Source organism: Hydra vulgaris, chromosome 03, assembly GCF_038396675.1.
Source record: "Hydra vulgaris chromosome 03, alternate assembly HydraT2T_AEP".
NCBI lineage: Eukaryota > Metazoa > Cnidaria > Hydrozoa > Anthoathecata > Hydridae > Hydra > Hydra vulgaris.
Window position 1 is genome coordinate 46,523,766 of NC_088922.1, and position 20,011 is coordinate 46,543,776.

A 20,011-nucleotide genomic window follows, 5' to 3' on the forward strand; every position below is an offset into this window, starting at 1 on the left:
AGAAAAAGCTCTTAAAAATTGCTTGTTTTACTTTAAAGAAGCCTCATATGTGCTTTTTTTTTTAAAAAAAAAAGCACATATGAGGCTTCTTTAAAGTTTTAAAGAAAGTTTTAAAGAGGCTAAGCAGCTTCTTTCAAGTTTTTAAATCAAATTACACAAATCTGATATTATTTTGATAACACAAGAAAATTTTTTTTTTTTTTTTTGAAAGGTTTATTTTCCTTTCACTTCATTTTCAGTAAATGAAAAGATCTGTAATTTAAACAATTTAAAATGATATTTCTAAATTTAAATGGTAGCAGAATAGCACTTTAAATTTTTTTTTTTTTTTAAAGTCAGCTCTGATATATATATGTGTGTGTGTATATATATATATATATATATATATATATATATATATATATATATATATATATATATATATATATATATATATATATATATATATATATATATATATATACACACACATATATATATATATATATATATATATATATATATCTTTAATAATTTTAGTGTGTTTCAAATTTTTATGTCAAAGATGGAACCACGTGTCAAAATGGAGAGGTTCATTTTTTTCACATAGGTTATAATGAATTGACAAATAAAAAATTTAAATGTACATTCGTAATTAATGTATTTTATTGTTTTAAAAGGGTTATTGTTATGGTGGATCATGCAAGAGTATAAGTACACAATGTAAATTGTTTTGGGGTCCAAGTATGTTTTCTTTTTTTTTTACTTCTTTTTGATTCATTTTTATTTTTAATCAAAAAGTTTAACAATAGTTAAATAATAAATTTTGTTACCAGACGTCAAAGAAGCTGAACTTGATTGCTTCTTGTTAAATACTAAACCTGTGGATAAATGGGCAAATTGTGGGAAAAATGACAGGGATTTGTACATCCCTTGTGCCGTTGGGTAATTATTTTTTAACTCAGATTTTATGATTATTTTTTTTATATATGCCATTGTAATTAGTTCTTTTCAGAAGATTAATTTTAAAGTTATCAAAGTTGTGACTAAGGTTGTTTTTTAGAGATGCAAAATGTGGAAAGCTACAATGTTCTCCTATTTCTCCTGGTCTTCCTGTCCCAAACTTGCCAATTATTGGAACAAACAGAGGCACAAATGTTATTGGTAAATGCAGGTAACTCTAAATTATTTTTTTTAATTTTTCAAATTATGATCAGACTAGTATTTGTTTAAACTTGTTTTATTTGATGCAAGTCTAAAGCTTGTTTTATTTGACAAGTCTAAAAAGCTGTAAAAAAATAAGAATTAAGAATAAAGGTTTGAAATAAAAATAACAGTATTTGAATTTTAGGATTAAGAAAAAAAATTTAAATCTTGTTATATATATATTTTTAAATATATCAGGATTTATATTTTTATCCTGATTTTTTTTTTGTTATAATTGTCTATCATTTATAATTTTTGTTGAAAAAACAAGACAAAATTTAATTTTCTATTAATTTTATTAAATTTATTAATTTTTATTGGGATCAGCAATAAGAAAGAAAAACACGCATGGATGAGCATGATTAAATTTTTGAAGCTAAAATAAAAAAGACAAACACACAAAGCAAGAATCCTAAAAACTAAACAATGCTGATTGAAAATGTTATGAGAAGTGCATGTAGACTGTGTTTCTGCTTGACTAAAATATGGTTTTTATAAATAAATGAAAAAAAAAATTAAAATTGATCTTGGTTTTGATTTAACTCAGGTTTTGATTGGTCTATCAAAGCCTGAGGAAAGAGTTTGATTGGTCAGTGGTTTTCTAGAAGTTCAAGATGACAACAGTCGTTTTCAAATAAGTTGCTAAATTAATTGAAGCACATTGGCATTACCTAGCATCATCACTACATTTTAGAATGTATTGTTTGTGCAGTATAAAAATTACTGTTTGAAGCCGTTAAAGGCCCCAAAAACAAACTGTTCGCAAACTTTAACATGTTGCAAGTTGAAAATGGGACAAAGTTTAAAGAGATGTTACTCCCTCATTTTTCAATACTTTACAAAAAGCTAGAAACATTCGATTAGAGCATCACATTCTTTATAGTAAAATGTTTTTATTGATCTTCAATTAAGCCATGTTGTTGAACAGAATCAACAAGAAAACCTGTTGCACAAAATGTTGTACACTGACCATGTTGACTTCTTTGAGGCATTTCTCAATCTTTTTGTGCAGATAATCTAAATTCTTTGCATAGACCTTACCTTTCAGAATGCTCGAGAAATTTTTGATTGGGCACAATTCTGTGACATTTAAAAGATTGTCTTCTTTTTGGACAAATTATATAGATATTATCTGAAAATATCTGAATAGTGCGCAATAAATGACATTAATCTCTTTTGAATACACTTGCTTAAGTAGACCTGCTGGTTAATTACCATGCTTGGGAGAAAGAAAAGCTTTGAAATGCCGTGCTTTAAAAAGCAAAACCAGACAAGCAGTTTCTTCTTGTATTTGACTGTGGGGTCATACTTGACACTTGCAGGAGTTACTGAAACATCGCTGGTTTAGAAAGTGTTATTGTAGTTTATGTGTGAGTGAGATAAAGTGAAGTATGATTCATCGTCCAAAGGGCAACACTTTTTTTGCAACTTTTTCATTGTCGGCATCTTGGTCTAATAGATAGCAGACTTGTTTTTGAGCATCAGGAAGATGTATTGATGACTGCAATAAAAATGTTGAGTGTTGAGCTGCTTAGCATGCAAAATGGTGTCCTTATGGTCAAACATCACTTTTAGTGGCTTTACATTGGTTTTGTTCATGATTACCGATTTTTTGCCACTACCCTTGGCTCTTTGGTGGCCAGATTCATTTTCAGCTTGGTCGATAATTCAGTAAATGGTACTTCATTTTCTCAACTTCAACAGTGAATGGTTTTCTCTCTGATCAATTGGCTAGATAAAACTCCTACACACGTTTTCTTTGCATCTTGTATTCGCTGATGCATTTTGGTTTCATTTTTGAAAATGGTTTCTAAAGCAAATACAGATACATGATCAGCGTGAAATTTGCAAAAAATTGGTAGTTCACATTAACATAAATAATTTGATACAACATTTTTTTTATTTGCTAAACTTTGTCCAATTTTTAACTTGCCACCAGTTAAAGATGCATATCAAAATTTAAGAACAATCGATTTAAGGATTAGAAAGCGAAAATGAATGGTTGTTGAGCAAACAATTTGGAGTAACAGAACTTATAGATTTGTTATTTTGAAAAGGTTCAGTTTCCAAGTGGCAATTGTTGTTAATCTGTTAAAAACATTCTGACTTTATTAAAAATCTTGTGAGAAATTCCCTCACATCGTACCCATATAAACCAGGAATATGATATCTAATAACATGTATGTTGAAAAAACAGATCTTTTCCAAAAAAATGCAGTATGAAGATGATTCGGTTGCTAAACTTATGTTTATGAATGTATTTTGGGCACTATTTCTACACTTGCGGTACAAGTGAAAGCAACCTGCAATGCAGTTACATGTATTAACAACCTCCAGTTTATACAAAGCATGATGGTTTTAGAGGTGTTGATAATAAGATGTTGACATCAGATATTGCTGACGTGGTTGTTAACAAGCTCCATGTTTGTTAATTGTACTAACTTGTTTATGGTTTAAAATGTTTATGTTTATTTATTAAAATGTCTTTTTGTTGTTACTATAACAACAAATGGCAATGTAATATTAATAACAGTATTTTGTCAAAATATTATAAAATAAAATAAAATAAATAAAACATTAATATAACTATAGAATCTTTTTTTTTTCTTTCACATTTACAAAGAATGGGTTTTACATCAATGGGACCAGATTTAGATGATCCATCTCTTGCTATGGATGGAACAAAATGTGCTGACAATTCTGTAAGATTCCTATTTTTATTAATTTGATTCTAAGTTTCTTTTTTATTGCTTTTTAATCATTATTACAGTCTATACATGAAGTTGATAATTTACTAAACATGAGAAGGAAAAAAAAATTTACTTTTATTACAACAAACAAAGAGTTATACATTATTAACAATGCAAGTGTTCTTTGGTTCTTTAAAAAAATTTTTTTTTGTAAATAATATTAAATGTATAATTTCAAATAAAAAATAAATATTAAAATTTTATTTTGAAACAAAAAATTTTCAGTTTTTTAGTGTTAATCTTTTTTTCCTCTATTTAAGTACAGTTATAGATTGATGATTAATAAAAAAAAATTTAAGAGTTCAAGAAAGTTGAAAAAAACAGAACAAAATTTAGAAAAAAACATTGTGTTTAAATTTAAAAAAATGTTCTAAAAAAGTATTAAAAAATTTGTTGCTATTGTCACTAACGCAACATGTGCACACTAACACAGCATATATGCTATATATCTAATGTTGTCAGTAACAAAGCAGACTTAGTGTAACACAGCATATAATTAACGAATAGTTAACGAAACAATTTAATGAAATGATACTGTAATTTAAAAATATGAATTAAAGCAAGGTTTGAAATTTTTAGTTGTTTATTTATATTTTAAAATATTTTTTAATTTTATTAATATTTTTTAATACTATATTAATCAGGTTTGTGTAAAGAAAAAATGTACAAATATTTCAACTATTGCTACAATCAAAAAGTGTTCCACTACTTGTCTTAATGGCGGGGTATACTTTTGTTGTTGTTGTTACAATTTTAAATGTGTGTGTGTGTGTATATATATATATATATATATATATATATATATATATATATATATATATATATATATATATATATATATATATATATACGCTCACACATTTGTGTGTATATGTATATATATCTACACAAAAATGAGAAAATATAACAAAAATGCTGTTTGCCATTAGGAAATCAGCATTTTTGTTATATATTTTCTCATTTAGTTAATTTTTTTAAATGGAATTTCTTATAAGTATGTCAAAAAATACTACAACTTTGAAAAAATTATAAATTTTCAGCATTTTTGCATGTTTTTTGTCTTAAGTGCCACAAAATTGAAAGATTGGACCTACTCCATCATGGCTAAAACACGACCAAATCTTTACCGAACCACCACTATGCTTCACTGTGGGAATTTGATACTTAACAACATTTCATTTGATCTACTTGGTGTCCAACATACTTAATACCGTTAGAGCTAAACATATTAAGCTTTGACCCATCACTCCATAGTATTTTTAATCATTGTTGTGCTGTCCAATTTAAATGTTCTGTTGAGAACTTCAATAGTGCTCTAAGACTTTTTGTAGAAATAAAAGATTTAAAATGGAACAGCAGCCAAAAAGATTGTTTTGTTTTAAGTGATGCTTTGCTGTTGCATAAGAGTTGTTGCATAAAAGCAGGAAATTTTATCATTATCTTGGCAAAAAGTTGTTGATTTCCTGACTTTGACAATGCTTGGAAATAATACCATTGTCATAAATTAAAAATTTTTAGCCCATTGTTGATTCTGGAATTTCTATTGAAATTTGTTGCAAAGTTATTAACCGTTATAACTTATATAACATTATTAGATGCTTGTATAATTACCTTTTTCACAGCCTCTTCTAAATATTTGTTATGTCCCATAATGAATTATTGATTATGAAATGTTTTTATAAAAGTGCATACTATTCAGAAAAAGTAGTATAAAAATTTTTTTTTAATGTTGTTGGACTTTAGTCTGTCTAATTACTTTTGAGCCAATCATTTCCATTCTTTTATTAAAATTTTTCCATTCTTTTCTAAAAATCGTATTTGGGAGTAATTACTCCCAAATGTAATTTTTTTGTTTTATTTTTCATAGTTTTAGTATAACTTTATTTACTAATTTGACATAAAAAATCTCTTGCATTTTATTGACATAATAGTTTATCCAATTGCTTGTATATGTTTATCTTATGTATATATTCTAATATAATTAATAAAGTATATAATAATGAAAGTATTATCACTCTTGATTGTATCTTGCATTTCTTATATCTTATAAAAGATCGTTGTTCAAATACTTTAGTAATAGTAACATTACTTGTTGAAACCTATTTTGGAAACAACTCCTAAATCAATGTTAAAAAATTTTTTAATTTAATAAAATTTACAGTTATGGTAAAAAAGAACGACTACCCAATATTTAGATCCAAAAACATTTAATACTAGAAAATGTTTTAATTCAAAAAATAACGTACATAAACATATAAGAACAATGAAATCATGTAAAATAAGTTTTAATGCTTTGTATGGGCTCCATAAACTTTTAGTAGCCTGTATTAGAGGCATTGTGGTTGCAAGAGACTCACAATATTTGGGCATTATTTATATAAAAAAAGTTTTTGATGGAGTTTAAGTTAGGCATATTGCTTGGCCACAAATTTTTTCCGAACAATGTCTTTATGATTGTTGCCTGATGGCAAGTTACCTTGTCTCGTATGAAATTATCAAACTTTGTTACTAGGCACATAGTTTGCAGGATTGACAAAAATATATCACATTGTTAAAGATGTATATCAGCACAATTGTTAACAGTGATTGCAAATTAAATAATAAATGCAGGACATAGCTTAACAGAAGGTACAACAAATCAGGGATTGAAGCAAGAGTTTGGTGGCCTAGCATTAGCTACAACTTTTACCCATCTTCAAAGCGGTATATAAATTCTGCATTGAAAAAAGCCAGTTTGATTTAGCAGTTAAGGATGATGCCCGCCAGGGCTTTTCCACAATTTTTGGCTTGTTATGGGTTCACTTTTCCTCCCTTGTTACAATACAATACAAAAAATACTTTTGATTTTGTCTTTGTAACAGTTTGCACACAAAAATATAATATTCAAAGTTTCTTGGCTTTATTTCATATAAAAAACTTATTCTTGTTTTGTTTGCCTTGAGATGGTTGGTAATTGAATGCTTCTTGAATCACTCCCAAGGGTTCTTTTAAATTCGGCATGAAACTTGGTCCAATAATGCCTGTAACTCTGCACAAGGAGACCATTTCAAACTTGAATGGCTTCTCTTTGCATTTTTTCTTTTGTTACTGGTGTCAAAATTGTCTCTTTTAAAATGTTAGAGCCAGTACTCACATTTTTTTAATTAATAAATCGCATTTCCCACATGCTTTGCACAGCAATGCCCATCAGCTGCATTTTAAAATCAAATTAAAACAAATTTACTAAAAAAATTAGTGCTTCCTATAAATTGTGCCATTTTGCTGAAGTGCAAATGTTTTCAACAAACACATTTTTTTTACAGGAAATGTTGCGATTCAACACAATTTCAAGTCTGATGCAATTTAATGCTAGTTAAGCTATCTGTAAATTGAATGTAAATTCCTTAAAACTTGTTTAAACACGAAGTATCTTAAGATACAATTAGATCATGTTAACACAACTTAATTAAATTGTAATTAGATTATGCTTTATTCATAACTAAAAATTTCTAAAATCTTATGGTAAAAATTCTTTAAAAACAATTTTGTTTTTAAAAAAATTTAGGTTTGCAATAACGAAGGAAATTGCCATTGTCCACCAGGTTTTGCTTGTCCCAATTGTGAATTCGCAGGACCAGGTGGTAGTTTAAACTCAGGACAAGGATGTATTCTGCAAAGCGATTGTGGTACAATAATATTTTTTATATAAAAATTCATTAATGCACTTTTTGATACACAACTATTTTGACATTTTTTAAAAAAACTGATTTTGATTACAAATTCCTTTCTATAAATTTTTAATTGGTTACTTTTAGGTTGTCTTACACCATTAGTGAAAGGTCTTTTAGTGTTGTTCCTGTTAGTTATTCCTTTGTTATGTATTTCGCTGTATTTCATGTACCGTTATCGTGAAAACATTCGTCTAAGATTTTCACATGCTCGAGAAACTAGAAATAGGAAAATGTAAGTGGTTTATTTTATCTGTAGAACGTATTTATAATACATATAAAATATATGCATAAATGTATATATGCAATATATTACATAAAATTATATACATGTGTGTGTGTCTATATATATATATATATATATATATATATATATATATATATATATATATATATATATATATATATATATATATATATATATATATATTAGGCTGGGGTGAAAATAAAAGTTTGGTCTACCAAAGAATATTTTGTTGCGTCTAACTGTAAATGAACAAAAAATATATATATATAAACACACACACAGAGATGTGTGGAATACAAGCTCTTTCAATATTATGATTTGTAATTTTCTAAATCTAAAGCATATAATTTTTATTTAGAAATGCTACTAAACATTTGAATGAACAAGACAAAACGGCTGCTTCTAAAAATATTGCTATTATTACCCAAGATGATCAAATTATAGATCAAAATAATTCTAAACAATTTAAAAAACAAGCAGATGTAACCATAGCAGCGTCCAAAAGTCCTGCTGTTCTTACATATCAAAATAGTCCTAGACCGTATAACAAGGTCTCCGAGAAGTATGTACCTTACTCAAATACTAACGTCACGGCAAAACATCCAGGAACGAGATCACCTTATTTAGCTTCAGAATCTAATGTTCATTCATCTGAAATAAATTCTGAAGTTAGATCAACCCAGAAAAAAGTTAAAAACTGGCCACCCCCTTCATCTAATGCATAAAATTAATTGTTAATTATAGATTGTTCTGTTAAAGTTTACATTTTTAAACGACGCTGAATGAATACCATTTATAATATATAAGTATATTATATACATAATATATAATATAAATACTTATATACATAATACCATATATAAAATATAAATACTTATATACGTAGTACCATTTTTGGTATTCAATTATCTTTGATGGTATTGAAGTGTTGCTGATGTTATTACTGATGTGTGAATAATAGGCTGTTATGTCGATAAAACCTATTTATTGTTGTATGGACGTATCCAGTTTGAAACATTTGTATAGCTTTTATATTTTTGGTTACATTTTATATTTTAACTTGTGTATATAATTTGCGATACATTTTGGTTTTTTTTTTCTTATTTAATATATATTGAAATTATTTTTATTAAAAAAAAATAGTATTTAAATTGATTTTTGTTTATTTTGAAGAAATTTCTTGGGATTGCGAACCTTGAACCATGACATTTCATCTTTTTAAGTAGATAAAACGCCATATACGCTCACATACATACTTCCGCTCACTCAAGTAAAATTTTGATTTTTTTTTATAATTGATGCGGCTAAAAATGGCGTGTTAAGTTAAGCAGATATATGGCGCTAGGGGTAGTAACCGATAAACGATTTATTTATTTTAAAAAATAAACTATTACCTTATTTATTTCTAAACGGTTAACTGATTAATTTGCCATTTTAAAAATTGCAAAAATTTAGTGTTTTTTTTTTACAAAAAATTGGTATTATTTTCATTTAAATTTGGTACCTCTGAGATGTGTACAAATAGTACATTTTTAATAGAACATTTTAAATAGAAGATTTTTAATATAACAAATTTGTGCTGAAGTTTAAAAACACTTTTTATAACAAAATAAAATCAAATTAATATTCAGGTCTAAACATTTCCTCCTTTAAACATTGCAGTCAAACTTAAATTTAATTTATCTAATTTAGGTTTTCGATATTATTTTGAGAACAAACTTAAAATCATGCTGACCAAAATTGCTTAAGAAAGGTTGAGAACTATATTGCATAGTCCTGTTGCCTACTTTAGTACTACTATAGTCCTGTTGCCTACTTTAGTACTACTACTTATACTTATACTGTATAAATACAAGTAGTAATACTATATTAGTATTGTTACTTATATTTATAGGAAAATTAGAAATACTACTTTACAGGCCCGTATCGTGAAAATTTTAAGGAGGGTCGTTTTTAAAAATTAAGACAGTTTAAAATAGCAAATAAATATCTTATTATTTTCATAATAAAGTTTGCGTAATACAAAGAGCGCTAGGCGAAAAAATGGGGCATCTATAGCGTCCAACGACCCTCTCACGGTACCGACATGCTTTATTATGATTCTAATAAATAATGTAATTCCATCAAAAGGTGCAGCTATTATTAATAAATTAAATAATATTGGCGTGAACTTGATTTTTAAAGTAAAAATGCGATAGGAAGTGGGTGTTCTATTGTTAAGGAACTCTCACTTCTTGTCCTTCGGAATATCGGAAATTGCTTATGACCTGGATACTAAAACAAGATGAAACTTTCTAATCAGTTAAAAGGAACTTTTCTTAAGAAATCAAAAATGTTTTCGTAGGATATATTTTCAAAGAAAAATTTTTTGATGGATATATTCAAAGTTCTGTTTTTTCTATGATTTTTAAAATAATTCTCTAACAAACTTCCTTATTGTTATTTATCAAACACTCTTCCCTACCGTTTAAAGTTACAAAGTAAAACACGGGGGTAAAATGAAGTAGATGTTTTAATGAAATAGTTATGACAATGAATTTTTTTTTACTCGTAATTAATTATTGAATAAACTTTTTTTAAGCATTTTTTAATTATGCAGTAGAGAATTTTTTTTCAATAAGATAATATGAAATTTTAATAAAAAGTAATTTTTTTTAAAAAAATTGTTGTAATTTATGTTGTAAGTTTGCGGATAGCAAATTTTACTTCTAAGAGTTTTCTTTCTTAGAAAAACGGGCATAAAATTTTTAGAAGCAAAATTTGCTGTCCGCAAACTGTTTGTCGATAAAGACCCTTTTTTCAAAACTAAACTTGCTTTTTTCTGGTAAAAAGTTATAAGATGGGGTTGAATAAAATACATTAATTAATAACTTAGTAAATGAGACTTTTACTTATTAAGTCTAAACTGATCAATATCTAAGAGATTCTTCATATAAATCTTAAATTGAATAATATCAAGTTTATTCTAATAAAAAAAAACGCCAAAAAAATTGAAGCAATAAAAAAAGAAAAAAATGCACCACTTTTTACATTGACCACTGCGCTTGGAGTGGTCAATGTAAAAAGCGGCGAATTTTCACTGAGTATATTAGTCATTCAGCATATTAGTACTACTTTTTACAGGCGCGTTCACAACATCATAGGTGAGACAATCGGCATTTATTTTAACACTAGATTGCAGTAATAACTTCAATCAACTCTGGTAGATACGCTCATCAAGTTATCCGATTGGGGTTTCGGTGGAACTTACATTGACGTCGTCATACTAATTACCGACTATTTACAACACAAAAGTCATCAGTTTTTTAATGGTACACAAAGTATTAATTGGTACAAGCTTTTATTCAGCCGGTGGAGTCCGGCTGTTTAAGTTTATTATAAGAGTCATTTGCCAATATTTCATCATCCAGCCCACTTTTTTCACTCAAAACACTAAAGGCAATACAACAAAGCAGGTATTAATAAAAACACTTTATGCCATTTGTGAAATTTTGTGAAACAAACTTCTCTGCTAATCCGACAAAAAAAAAAAGCAAAGCAAGCAAAAAGGAAAAGCCACTTAAAATAAGTTGCTGCAGCAAACCAAGTCAGGTAAAAACTACGCACAAGTGACAACTCAACTCAGCCTAAAGAACCTCTTTAGGCTGAGTTGAGTTTAACAAGTTAAAATCTTTACAAGAATACATTTTATTGTTATTAATTGGTTGTTTTCTCAATTATTGATTTTTTTTTAATTTTATTATTGCTTGTTTTTCCAATTAGCATTGGAAATTACTTTTTTTAAATTAAGTGTTGTTTTAAATTACTCATCGACCTGCATATTTCACTCTCCCCATATGCAAGGCCAGCGCTCAAGGTGGTGTGCGGGTTCAACACACCTTAATAAACAAATTTTTGTTGGAAAATTTGGACTTTTTTGTACTTTTATTCGGTAAATTGAGACCTTTTGGCGGATTGAGGAACTTTATGTATTGCTGGTCAGCTAATTGGGAATAAGAAGACCTTTTTTTAAATTGGTAAATAACATTACGAGTAGTGTGTTTAACTTTACGAGTAGTGTGTGTGTGTGCCACACACATCCTCCCCAATCGATACCTACTCCTGCCAGCCCTGATCACATGTGAAGGTAGAATAAAACTTTTTTTTAAAACTACATAAAGTTTCGTAAAAAATAAACAAAATAACTCTTTTAGTTTATTTCACCGTTTAAAATTGTTTACCCGTTAAAAGTATAAAAAAGTATACAAACGGCTGGAGCAAGAAAAAGGCATAAACTAGCTTTATCACCAAGCCCCATTAGAAACGCTTCTAAATGTCCGTATCATATAAGAAGCAATATTTTTTTAAAAGACATTTTTAAGATGTTAAGAAACAAAAAAAGTTATAAAATATTTAAACAAAAAAAAAAAAAGAAAGAAATAATCAAAATGAAAAAAATTTCCAGTTTTAGATTTTATGCAAATAGTAATTCAAAGTTTAACTAAATAAAATTTCTGTTCATTTTCATAAAATATAGGCCGTGATTATTGTTCCGACACAGGGTCCCAAAGTAAAATGGCTATTCTTCCGACATACATGCGTTTACAATTAATTTTTTCTTAGTTGTACGCCCGTATTTAAACATAAGTTATTATTAATTATTTTGACAATTTCACTAAAAGTTCTTGTTTAATTTAACTTTATAATTTTTTATACAAATTAAATTTATAAATTCAATTTAAATAAATATCAAAATCCTTTTCTTTTGTTTTAAAGACTACCTGTCCAAACCTAAACCTTCAGTAGATGTATGTACACTAGAGGTATAACTAAAAAATTTTTTTGCAATTTTTGGTTTCCCATGCCACTATGAGTGGTGAAATTACATTTTAAAACTGGAAATACCATTTGAAAGTGTTAAATCTTAAAAAAGTTCACCCCCCTAAGCTGAAAACTGTTTTCTCCCATCTACACAATGAGTTATAAAAAAACATGCCACTGAACTTTCTATCATAACTTTGTCAAATTTGATCTGATGCCTAACAAAACTTCAGGTTTTGTTAAGAATTGAATTGCAGAAAAACATTCGTCTGATGGCGACCCAATTCTAAAAACTGACTGTACACGAACAACTTCAACAACAGAAAAATTGTCTGATTTCTTATATAGAAGTTAAAATTAGTTTAAAAATTCTAGGTTGAGACAATAAAAAAGAATTTAAAAAGTAATATTTTATATTAGTCAAGCATTGTTCTTGTTCTCTACTTGATGAAGACACCATTTTTAAAATCGGTTCACAGTGAGCAAAGTTATTGCAATAAGTTCAGTGGCATGTTTTTTTATGACTCATAGTGTGTCTATTGTTAGATACAGTACAGTTTAAGGTATCACTGCTTCAGTTTATTGCTGGTGTGATTTTGCTAAGTGTATGCATTCTTATTACATAATCTTTCATATTATATATTATATTTGTTATCATCACCTGACTTTTGATATTATATAAACTTCTTTTGATAACCTAAACTCATAAGATTTGTTTATTTGTAGATAATTAAATTTACACTCAAATTATAATTCGACAAGACTATAATCAAGATGTCTAAAAATAGTCTTCCTTCAGATTTGAATAAGAAACTATGGGAATCAAATTTGGTGAGGTTTGAAACAGCCAAGAATTCATGAAAGTATGCAAAGGTTGTTGACAGTCTTAATCAAATGAACAAAATGCCAACAGAACAGCAAATCCTGGACAGATTTAAGTGTTTGGCTGCAAATGTGAAAAGTAGACAGGAGAGAGTTGTGATAGTGGTCAAAGAAGTAAAAATCTTATGGAAAAAACTGAATCTTCCAATTCAAAAAGGCAAATCTACAGTGGAAAGAAAAATTGAGAATGTACTAAACAAGTATGAAAAAGACAGCAGAAAACCAGGAACGCAAGACTTTACCAACTTGTTCAACGTAACTGATGAAAATGGAGAATGGTTGTGCCAGGAAGATAAAGCCTTCTATAACCTTCAGATGTCAACAAATGGTAGAGCTGGCTACTGCACCACAATTGAAGATACACAAGGAGTTCATCCTAGAAAACTAAAGTTGATTAAGCAAAAAGTCAGTCAAGATACTAAGGATGATTTAAGCAGTGAAGATGAAGAACATTTTAGCACTGAAGAAGAAAAACAAGATTCTGACAGTGGTTCTCAAGATTCAGAGGCTCCAACAACATGTAAAAGACAAAAAACTGATTATGCAATAAATTTGGTGACAAAAGCAAAACTGAGTTCAAGAAAGGCACACACAGTCTGCAAAACTCTTGCAAAAGATGGAATTTCTATTCCAACTCCAAGTCAAAGTGGTGTTTACAAAGCTACAATGAAAGCAGGAGAAAAATTAAAAGGACATTTTATTGAAACTCTAAGAAACGAAAACTGGAGCTTGCACTTTGATGGGAAGCACATGAAGAATACAAAGTACGAGGTTGTAGTTCTAAAAAATGAAAATAGAGAAGTTAAACTAGCAGTTCTTGCACTGATCAATGGAAAAGGTGAAACAATATTCAATGGAATAAAAACTGTGTTGATGAATATAAGCTATGGCCTGCAATTAAGTTAAAGATTTCTGATACAACCTCTGCAAATACAGGAAAATCTGTTGGGGCAGTCACACTACTACAGAAGCATTTTGTTATGCTTAGATTAGACAAACCTCTTTATATTGGATGCCAGCATCATGTTCTTGATACAATACTAAAACATGTGATAAATGATTATTTTGAAGCAGCAACAATCTCGCCTAATCTCAATTATTGGTTCATTAGCAGAATAACGGAAGAGTACCAGCAACTGAAAGCATCTTTTGACTATTCTGGAGATGCTCTGAAGGAAGAAGAAGAAATTGTTTGGAGAGATGATACGGCTTTCCTTCATCCCTTGATCACTTGTTACAGACAGTTTTAGAAAACAGGATGCTTCCCTAAAGTAAATTTCAGAACTTTGCCAAATATAAGCAATGCAAGATGGAATAACCGAGCAATCTATGCTTTGCTTGCTTATATTTTACTTCCAGAATTTCGACAGTCAGCCGAAGGTCAGTCATCATGTGACTTTATTAGTGGCACGTGGAGTGACATCTGGTTTTCTGGTCAGGTTTATAATCAGGATAACTATAATAATTTGGCAGCCGTTTGCAAAGATCACTCAAAGACAATAAAGACTTTAAGGACTTTTTGGTCGGTTGAGCCGACTCCAATCCCAACTCAAAGGTCAAACATTTGTGCTGAACGTGCAATTAAAGCTCTGCAGGATTTACTTCCATTGTGCAAAAGCATTGAAAAAATTAACATTAAATTTCTTTTGACAAATGAACACTAAAACCTGTATGTTTGTATTTCTGATTAAAAAAACCCATTTTGTACAATGTATAATTGTATATATTTTTATAAATTTGAATAAGGGGGGTGACATTTTTTTAATGTTGACACTTGCCATTGGATTTTTCTTGATCTTTGCATTAAAACTCCACAAAAACTAACATGGGGATAGGGTCTTTAAAAATTGTCATATCCCTAATGTACACTCCACTGCTGCGCCTATCCCTATTTAAGTCAATCGATGCCTGTACACGCTACTGCGCCTATTCCCTTTTTAAGTCTGTTTATGTATTTACACTCCACAGTGCCTATTCCTATTTTAGTCAGTATACACCAAAGTGACTACATCTAAATCAGCCAATTTATTTATGCATTAATGCACTTATTCTATGAAACTTTAAAAGATGAAATTAAATAATAAATATAGCTATAAATAAACAACAACAGTAGTTAAAAAACATAAAACTACTTAACAAAAACATTAAAGTTAAAAATAAAAAATCTCCCCATAAAGGAATCGAATCCGTAACCCTGACAGTCGCGCCTCATAAGAAAATGATTTTAACACCTATAGCACCACATTAATATATTAATGACTCGAAAAATTAAAGTATATAACATTTTTTGCATACAAATAAGAGTTGCATTGAAATTCTTAATATAAATTGATTTTATTTTTTTCATTAAATAATCTAGGTTTTTAAATTTATGGTGCTAATTTAGTTTAATAACTAAAAGAGACAGAGAAATTCTACTATATTAAAATCCGTAAATACGAAATGACGTCTTAATTTAGATTTGAATTGCGAATGTGTTTTTTGTAATAGAATATCGTATCCGCCTAGAATATCATACTCCCAAAAGCGCAGACGCGATTTAAAGTTACAGCATTTAAAAATACACCTAAGCCGTCAAAAAAAAGTTAAACAATGTTTATAGTAGATATACTTAGTACAGGATTTAAACATAGTATGATATAGTATGATATATATCCTATATAGCACTAAGTTTTATGTTTGATAAGATATTTATACATAGGGGATATGATATTCCAAATTACAAAGTGATAAAATATGCTACATTTTACAAAGTTTTATGTCGGATACGATTATTATACATAGTGGATATGATATTTTAAAATAAAAATCGTTTTTTTATGCTACATTTTGCTGTTTTATATAGGATAAGTTTCTTATACAAATAGGGGATATGATAATTTAGGTAACAAATACCAATCACAACAAAAGCCAAGCAAAATCATAGCACAATCCAAGATTCTAGGTTAAGAATTTTTGTTCTTATTTTAAGAACTTGATTCTTGTTTTAAGAACTTGGTTCTTATTTTAAGAACTTGGTTTTTATCTTAAGAACTTGATTCTTATTTTAAGAATTCCATATCTTTTAATAGGTATACCTTAAATAAATCATTAAATTTGGAATGGGACCCCTAAATTAAGAAAAATTTAAGCAAATAAATTTCCCCTCCTGTCCCCTGCTCCCTCACCCTCTGATAGACCCTGTGTTCATGATACTATGTAATCAAATAGTCTAATTCATTTGACGTTTTAAGTATACTTAAAATGTAAATATGGTACATAATCTACCAATAATTAAATAATTCTTCTTCCAGTGTTAGAGCAGTATGTAAAGATGAATGCTAAATTAAACTTTTTTTTCCATTAAAAGTAACTACAAAGTTGCTCTCGATGTTGAGTATACTCTTCTACAAGTTTAAATCTATACCATGTAGGAATAGGTTTAAAAGTTTAGAAGATTCTTATCTAGGGTTTCCAAAAATCCGCGTTTATAAAAAACCGCGGTTTCGGTTTAAATTGAAAAAAAACAACCGCAGTAACCTTGGTTTTCGGTTTTTCTTGTTAAATAATAACTCTTTGTAAGTTTATCTAAAGTGTTCTAACATTATGTTTATATTTTAAAATAAAACTTGCAATGGCTTATTTTTATTGTAAAAAATTTTAAGAAAACTAAAGATTTTAACGATTCATCAGATAATCATGATCTGATTTTTGTGCAGAAACTAGTGCAGCTCGAAAAAACGCGTTCGACATAAGTTGAGTTGGGCTTTATAGGGAGTATCGCATTGGAAATTTTTTAAAGATTTTCTGCTCTTTTGCCCGTATTTCGGTACAACAAAAACTCTTGCTTAAGCCATTTGAATTGATTTAGGCAAGTGCGTGATCTTTATTGAGAAGTGGATTTTATTCATCCATAGAGAAACGGGTGAATTTTCTGATGTTGTACATGGTGCTTCAACTAGTAGTGGTTCCTCATCATTAGAAGTAAATCAAAAAAACCTAAACGCAAGTTTAGGCACTTTAACAACTGCATAACATTTCCGTTAATTCTTTCATCGATGCGCTTTTTTAAATTTGAATGCAACAAAGATGTAATTTCTGTATTCAGAGCAAATAGTTTTGCGAGTATGAATTCAAGAAAAATCTGCTGTCGATAACGTTGCATCTTCTCTGTTAAAGAATTCCAATGCTAGTTTGCTGGCTCTAAAGCGGCATGTAATGAAGCTTATGACTCAAAATCTAGCTTGTTGATGACATCAAGAGCAATTTAACTCAGTAAATGTCTGAAATAAACATTTCTTAGTTTTTAACAAAGGCGCAGTCATTGAAAAAATTCCAACGATGACAAACATTGACATGCAGTTTGATTTCTTTACAAAATTCCTCAGTAACTTTCTTCTGAAAAATTTGTTTACGATCTGATGACATTTAATGAAGTTCACTACTTTTCGTGCATTCATCAAAATTTCAGGGTAGTCAACATTAATCTCATTGTTTACTGATTCAAAACTAAAATTATCATTGTAAATTCCATGTTTATCATCTTCTGAATCACTGCTCGTTTCCGTGGGAATTGGTACGTTTGTGTCTTTATTTTTCCTGTATAACGTGTCGCATACATCAAGATGAATTGCATGATTAAAGCAAAATTGATCAATAATGTCCGTTAACAGAACGAGCTTCTTGTTGATCGCTGCACCAACTTAAGTAAAACCTACTACCTCTCTTTCCATACAGACACCAAATGAATTCAAATGGTCCCTAATATCTTATATTAACTTTTCAGTTAGACAGGAACCATAAATCCTAATGAGGCCAGTTTTATAGGTTTTCTTACATTTGCTTTCATGCAGGTTGACACCAATGTATCTTCTGTCCATGGTTTTAACTTTTTTTCTAGTGTTGAATTTGAGCTGCTGCTTTATTTTCCAGTCAAAGGCCATGGAAAGTAATTCCATGACACAAAATATGAATCCGCAAAGTAGGCGTGGATTTACTGGAGCATGTTACAACAGAACAGCATCTATTATAGATGTCTTCAACATTTCTTGAATTTGGAATTTTACGCCGAGCAACAAATTTCCATACTGATGACATTATTTATCTGGAAGATATATTTTTAAAATATACTTTCATCAGATTCATTATTAAAAAATTAAATAATTGATAGAAACATAATGGTGAATTATTTTTATTACATATCTATGCGTTAATATTTTGTTGAACAAAAATAAACACTAAAAATGTCTTTGTAAGAAATAAAAATATTTAATATAAAAAATAGGCCATTCTATTTGAGTATTCGAATACTTTTAATATATTTGCGTGTTTTATTCAATATTCGAACATTTTTTTGGAGTACTTGAATAATTTTGAAAATGAAAAGACATGTTAAGCTTTCTAGCAAAATACAATCTAAATAAATAAAAAAATCGACAAATCGTAAACATTTCGATGTAAAGTTGTAAGATTTTCCTGACCACGTTTCTTACTTGTGAGATGTTTAATGCTATTTATAAGATAGAATAACTCAAAACATTTACAATTAAGCAGAAAATATCAATAATTGAGATAATTTTGTTTGAAAAAATTATTGTTTATTATTTAAATTGCTGTTGGGGCAGTTTTGAATAAAACTGTTTTGATTGATTATTACGGCCTAAATTTTGTTTGTTTAATATTAAAAATGGTTCGAAATTATAAAAAAGAGAGTGGCAGAAGTCATAGAGGAAGATATTAATAATGCTGTTCTCCAAGTTGTAAATGGATTAATGAGGCCAAGCGAAGCTGCTAAAACTTATAATATAAAACGTAATACGTTACATTACAGAATAAAGAAGTATAAAAATTATCTAAAATCAAGTTTGGTTTGACAACTAAATATACTGTTGCATAAGTATTTAACAAAGATGAGGAAATAATGTTAAGAGACTACCTAATAAAAAACTCTAAAATAAATTATGGCTTAACATATAAACAAGCAAGAGAGCTAGAATTTCATTATGCTATGAAACTTTGCAAATGCTGGTATTGACGGGTTGGAATTGTTTTGAGTTTGTCCGTTAATGTACGCATGCGCAAATTCTTGGCAGTCAAAACAAATCGTTGTGGGTTAATTTTTTGCTGGACTTCGTATTAAACTTCTAAAGATGTGATCAAAATCAAAAGAGTTCATCAGAACTTTCAGAAATTAATGTAATTGCCGCATAAAGATAAATTGTATTTTAGTCTGAGCAACTTAAGATAAAAAATAAATGAAGGCAATTAAGTAAGATTTTGATAAAACAAAGTCAATAATTATTTGTTAACAACAGAGCTTTGTGTATTTTGCTATCTTTAGTACACTTTTACTGGTCAAATAAAGAATTGCAACTACACAAAATTTGACATTTAGCCACACACAAAAAAAGAAATCTTCAAAAATATTTTAAAAAATAACAAGATTAGCACAAAAAAAACAC

At 28.6% G+C, this 20,011-nt stretch overlaps 1 protein-coding gene across 1 annotated transcript in view; it reads left to right on the forward strand.

Annotated features, from left to right (window-relative positions):
• Window positions 1-8,616, forward strand: part of LOC101240414 (zinc metalloproteinase-disintegrin-like batroxstatin-1) — a 52,341-nt gene extending 43,725 nt beyond the window's left edge. The window contains exons 19-27 of the mRNA XM_065793433.1: window positions 520-570; window positions 660-723; window positions 816-924; window positions 1,043-1,153; window positions 3,809-3,887; window positions 4,580-4,660; window positions 7,480-7,600; window positions 7,730-7,877; window positions 8,248-8,616. Coding sequence (XP_065649505.1) covers window positions 520-570; window positions 660-723; window positions 816-924; window positions 1,043-1,153; window positions 3,809-3,887; window positions 4,580-4,660; window positions 7,480-7,600; window positions 7,730-7,877; window positions 8,248-8,614 — 1,131 coding nt within the window. The 3' untranslated portion in view covers window positions 8,615-8,616. The remainder of the gene's footprint in view (window positions 1-519; window positions 571-659; window positions 724-815; window positions 925-1,042; window positions 1,154-3,808; window positions 3,888-4,579; window positions 4,661-7,479; window positions 7,601-7,729; window positions 7,878-8,247) is intronic.
• The last annotated feature ends 11,395 nt before the right edge of the window (window positions 8,617-20,011 follow it).